Source organism: Salvelinus namaycush, chromosome 35 (assembly GCF_016432855.1).
Source record: "Salvelinus namaycush isolate Seneca chromosome 35, SaNama_1.0, whole genome shotgun sequence".
Lineage (NCBI taxonomy): Eukaryota > Metazoa > Chordata > Actinopteri > Salmoniformes > Salmonidae > Salvelinus > Salvelinus namaycush.
The window spans coordinates 7,112,208-7,118,207 of record NC_052341.1 but is presented as its reverse complement, the minus strand read 5'-3'; the positions used below and the strand labels follow the sequence as shown (position 1 = coordinate 7,118,207).

The following is a 6,000-nucleotide window of genomic DNA, read 5'->3' as shown; positions in this document are numbered from 1 at the left end:
ACAGCAGCAAGATTTGTGACCTGTTGCCATAAGAAAAGGGCAACCAGTGAAGAACAAACACCATTGTAAATACAACCCATATTTATGCTTATTTATTTTAACTTGTGTGCTTTAACCATTTGTACATTGTTACAACACTGTATATATATAATATAACATTTGTAATGTCTTTATTGTTTTGAAACTTCTGTATGTGTAATGTTTACTGTTAATTTGTATTGTTTATTTCACTTTTGTATAATATCTACCTCACTTGCTTTGGCAATGTTAACACATGTTTCCCATGCCAATAAAGCCCCTTGAATTGAATTGAAATTGAATTGAAATTGAATTGAAATTGAATTGACAGAGACAGAGACAGAGAGACAGAGACACAGAGAGACAGAGACACAGAGAGACAGAGACACAGAGAGACAGAGACACAGAGAGACAGAGACACAGAGAGACAGAGAGAGAGACAGAGAGAGAGACAGAGAGAGAGACAGAGAGAGAGACAGAGAGAGAGACAGAGAGAGAGACAGAGAGAGAGACAGACAGAGAGAGAGACAGAGAGAGAGAGAGAGACAGAGAGAGAGAGAGAGAGACAGAGAGACAGAGAGAGAGAGAGAGACAGAGAGAGAGAGAGAGAGAGAGAGAGAGAGAGACAGAGAGAGAGAGAGACAGAGAGACAGAAGTTGCTCTAGGCTCAGTGTTCACTGCCTCACTCACCTTTGTTGGGTCTCCAGAGTCTCTCCATACCGTGCCTCATCAGGACAATCCTGGCCAGCTCTGTGAAGGACTCTGTGATGTTGAAGTTGCACAGCGGGCTGACCTCGAAGAAGGTGACCCCTAACCTCTCAGCGTACAGCTGGGCCTGCTCCGTGGTCACCTGACGCTTGTAGGCCAGGTGTAACCGGTTACCCACCAGGATCTTGGGAACTCCTGGTGCATGCTGGGTAGACAGGAAGGGAAACAGAAAGTGGTGAGGTACAGATTCTGTTAGTATACCAGGATGGATAAGAGTGTGTGTGTTGCATAGGGTTCCTCCCTGTATTCACTAAAATAATGTGGCAATACAAGGGGGGCATAAAGCTCTTCAAGAATCAAATCGTTGAGTATTCTACCATATGTGATTTTCATTGAAGTTGAATAATATTATTCACAAAACATGGACCATCTTGGAAGTCTAACTCTGTGTGGCTAGTTGATGAGTGTGGGTGAGTTGTTTTGGAGCAGAGGCGAGAGGCGTGGGATGGAGTTCTGAGAAGGTTTAGTCACGCTCACAAGCAGATATTGAGCAATGTGTCTTACATCATAGAGCAATAGAGCGATTCAGTGAGAGTGCCTCAAATAGCACCATGTTCCCTTTAAAGTGCACTACCTTTGACCAGAACCCTTTGGGGAATAGGGTGCCATTTTTGTACACAGCAGTGGTTTACCTACTCGGAGGGAGCGATTGATCGATGTCTCTTACCTCATCTATCTCCTTTATCCATCTGTCAATACCATCAAAGGACCATCGGTTGGTGATGTCATAGACCAAGATCACACCCTGAGAGAGAGAGAGAGATGGGGGAGGGGTATTGTGAAAATAGAGAGACATAAAACAAGAATGGTATCTAGAATGCACTCTAAAACACACTCTCTAAGGGGAGATGCACATTATAATATGTACTATTGTGTACAGTAGACTACTTAAATTGAAAATTGAGGTCAGAGAAAATGAAGCATACTATTCCGTTAATGGGGGAAGAGTGTAAACTGTAAAAAGGGAAATGCACATTACAGTATAAATGCAATTAGCTAGAGTAGTCTGTCCAACTGCTATTAGGTTTTACTGTCACCGGTGGCACCAGCAACTAACACTGAGGATTCAAGCCAATTCTCCATCAGCATGCATTCTATAGAACTGTTAGAGGCCAGAGACTTGTGTGTGTGTGTGTGTGTGACTTCTATTTGTTGTGACCTGACCGACCCGCCCGCCCGCACACACACACTTGAACTCTGATGACTATAGTTATGGTGTGTACACAGTGTTCAAGAAGCACATCCTTCTGCCTCGCTATGGCAGGGGGTGTCATTGTCACCATGGTAACAGCCAGTCTATGGTCGGTAAATGGGCAGATTAGTAATAGTTAAAAAAAGAATAACTTTAATCACAAAGTAATTTTCATTCATCGCCTGGGAGGTGAGAATTCTCAGTAGCTGATCAGCAGTGGTTCAGGATTGGGTAAAGCCAGAGTGGTTCAGGATTGGGTAAAGCCAGAGTGGTTCAGGATTGGGTAAAGCCAGAGTGGTTCAGGAATGGGTAAAGCCAGAGTGGTTCAGGATTGGGTAAAGCCAGAGTGGTTCAGGATTGGGTAAAGCCAGAATGGTTCAGGATTGGGTAAAGCCAGAATGGTTCAGGATTGGGTAAAGCCAGAGTGGTTCAGGATTGGGTAAAGCCAGAGTGGTTCAGGATTGGGTAAAGCCAGAATGGTTCAGGATTGGGTAAAGCCAGAGTGGTTCAGGATTGGGTAAAGCCAGAGTGGTTCAGGATTGGGTAAAGCCAGAATGGTTCAGGATTGGGTAAAGCCAGAGTGGTTCAGGATTGGGTAAAGCCAGAGTGGTTCAGGATTGGGTAAAGCCAGAATGGTTCAGGATTGGGTAAAGCCAGAGTGGTTCAGGATTGGGTAAAGCCAGAATGGTTCAGTAGTAGCACATCAATGATGTGGTTGAACTAAATTGACTTCCTACATGGTAAAAGGACTGGATCCACTAACAATTTATCATTCAACTGTTGTTTTTGAACAGGCCCGTCCACAGTACCCTCCACCCTGTTTAGATAGGCCCACCCATTCTGTACCGTTTCCACAGGAAAGGATGCCAGGGTCAATAGTGATGTTGCTGATATACAGATGGATTTGAAAACATGTACAAACAACTCCAATGTCTCTATTCTATAATATTAGCAGAGCCAGTAGGCTTGTACATGAATAGGCCTACAGCACCGTTTTTACAGGTAGTCTGTGGTGGTGATCCTAAAACATTTTCAAAACAGGCTGCTATGTTCTTTATATTGAAATTCTCAAGCTATTTCTTTCCTCAGAGATTAAATCTGTCCTTTGAGTGAGGTTTTCGCAAAACCAAGGTTTTATGTTTTATACATGAGGGTTTACTGTGCAGTAAAGACATGTTTTATACATGAGGGTTTACTGTGCAGTAAAGACATGTTTTATACATGAGGGTTTACTGTGCAGTAAGTACATGTTGTATACATGAGGGTTTACTGTGCAGTAAGTACATGTTTTATACATTAGGGTTTACTGTGCAGTAAGTACATGTTGTATACATGAGGGTTTACTGTGCAGTAAGTACATGTTTTATACATTAGGGTTTACTGTGCAGTAAGTACATGTTTTATACATTAGGGTTTACTGTGCAGTAAGTACATGTTTTATACATGAGGGTTTACTGTGCGGTAAAGACATGTTTTATACATGAGGGTTTACTGTGCAGTAAGTACATGTTTTATACATGAGGGTTTACTGTGCAGTAAGTACATGTTTTATACATGAGGGTTTACTGTGCGGTAAAGACATGTTTTATACATGAGGGTTTACTGTGCAGTAAGTACATGTTTTATACATGAGGGTTTACTGTGCAGTAAAGACATGTTTTATACATGAGGGTTTACTGTGCAGTAAGTACATGTTTTATACATGAGGGTTTACTGTGCAGTAAAGACATGTTTTATACATGAGGGTTTACTGTGCAGTAAAGACATGTTTTATACATGAGGGTTTACTGTGCAGTAAGTACATGTTTTATACATTAGGGTTTACTGTGCAGTAAAGACATGTTTTATACATTAGGGTTTACTGTGCAGTAAAGACATGTTTTATACATGAGGGTTTACTGTGCAGTAAGTACATGTTGTATACATGAGGGTTTACTGTGCAGTAAGTACATGTTGTATACATGAGGGTTTACTGTGCAGTAAGTACATGTTTTATACATGAGGGTTTACTGTGCAGTAAGTACATGTTTTATACATGAGGGTTTACTGTGCAGTAAGTACATGTTTTATACATGAGGGTTTACTGTGCAGTAAGTACATGTTTTATACATTAGGGTTTACTGTGCAGTAAGTACATGTTGTATACATGAGGGTTTACTGTGCAGTAAGTACATGTTGTATACATTAGGGTTTACTGTGCAGTGTTCAACAGCAGCAGCATTCCACTGCTGTAAACACTATGCTATTTGTTTTCTGATTGTGTAGACTGACCCATTAATCAAACAACGTACTGAAAAATGCTAAACACACTCTCTTTGGCAAAGGTGCACACTTAAATGCGCGCATACACACACACACACACACACACACACACCACACACCACACACCACACACCACACACCACACACCACACACCACACACCACACACCTGTGCTCCTCTGGAGTAGGAGCGGAAGATGGTGCAGAAGCGCCCCTGGCCAGATGTGTCCCTGAAACAACACACAAAGGTTAGAGGTCAGGGGTTAAAGGGTCAGCAGGTCAAACACCTGTCAATCAAATCACACAGCATTCCACCTTTAATCTCACAACCTTATTCAGGGCAAGGCATCTGGGTCGTTACACAAATTCTGTGCCTTTTGAAAAGTGTAACTTGGTAAAAAAAAACATTTGATTTCAACAAATTGTAACATTCTGTCATTAAAAGCACATGTTCAACTTCATAAAAAAACAAGTGACTATGTTTGACCGTAGCAGGGTTGACGATTGCATTTTAAATCATCCATAAATCTCCTTGTGATCTGGGGAATGGAAGCTTGTGTGCAACAGGGAGTGGCAATCGAACGCATATTTCCCAAAAACATTTCATTACTAAAACATTGGTAACAGCGTTGACGTGTTGTGCTCGACCCGCTCATTTTCCCACCACAAAACACCAGAAAATGACCAAAAAGAGTAGAACCAGCTCTCTTGCTTTTACACTATGATTTGACTAGTGTTTCTTTTAAAAAAATCTAAAAATGGAAGTAACACCATATTACATTGAAAGTTCAGTTCACATAAGTGTTGACCTTAAAATGAGGCACAATGAATGAATCACATAAAATAAATCATAATCTTCAGAAATGACTTTGTCAAAGCAACAAAATAACTAATGCCTTTACAATGATGGTGAAACTTTGAGAAATGTTTGGATTAAGTGGGTCGAAATATTCCTAGAAGTAACACATGATTGACGGGGGGAATTTTGACATGATTTAATTCTCCATGTGGTCTACAATGCCTGTATAAAGCCTACACCCCCTTGACATGTTTTAACATTTTGTTGAGTTACAAAGTGGGATTAAAATGTATTTAATTGTATTTTTTTTGTGTCAACGATCTACACAAAATCCTCTGTAAAGTCAAAGTGGAAGAAACATTGTAAATGTTTAGATGAATGAAAACTAAAACACTAAAATACCTTGATGAGTCTTCACCCCCCAGTCAATACATGCTAGAAACACCTTTGGGAGTGATTACAGCTGTGAGTCTTTCTGGGTAAGTCTCATAAGAGCTTTTGCCACCTGGATTGTGCCATATGTGCCCATTATTATTTTCAAAATTCTTCAAGCTCCGTCAAGGTGTTGGGAATCATGGCTAGACAGCCATTTTCTATTCTTGTCATAGGTTTCCAAGCAGACTTAAGTCAAAACTGTAACTTGTGCATTCAGGAACATTCACTGTCTTCTTGGTAAGCAACTCCAGTGTAAATCTGGCTTTTTGTTATTGCCCTGCTGAAAGGTGAATTCCTCTTCCAATGTCTGGTGTAAAGCAGACTGAAGCAGATTTTCTTCTCGGATTTTGCCTGTGCTTAGCTCCATCCCGTTTCTTTTCATCCTGAAAAACTCCCCAGTCTTTGGCCGATGTCAAGCATACCCATACCATGATGCAGCCACCACCATGCTTGAAAATAAGGAAGCAGTCACTCATGTCCGCCCCAAACATAAGGCTTTGCAATTATGTCGAGACAGCAATAGAGGG

The 6,000-nt window shown here is 41.0% G+C and overlaps 1 protein-coding gene across 2 annotated transcripts in view; it reads right to left on the bottom strand.

The window, feature by feature from the left end:
• LOC120029748 (ras-related protein Rab-40B-like) overlaps positions 1-6,000 on the bottom strand; it is a 40,316-nt gene that overhangs the window by 3,637 nt on the left and 30,679 nt on the right. For both annotated transcript variants that reach the window (XM_038975017.1, XM_038975018.1), the window contains exons 4-6: positions 4,409-4,469; positions 1,454-1,531; positions 709-931 (exon numbers count right to left, since the gene is read on the bottom strand). In XM_038975017.1, the coding sequence (XP_038830945.1) occupies positions 709-931; positions 1,454-1,531; positions 4,409-4,469 (362 nt within the window). The remainder of the gene's footprint in view (positions 1-708; positions 932-1,453; positions 1,532-4,408; positions 4,470-6,000) is intronic.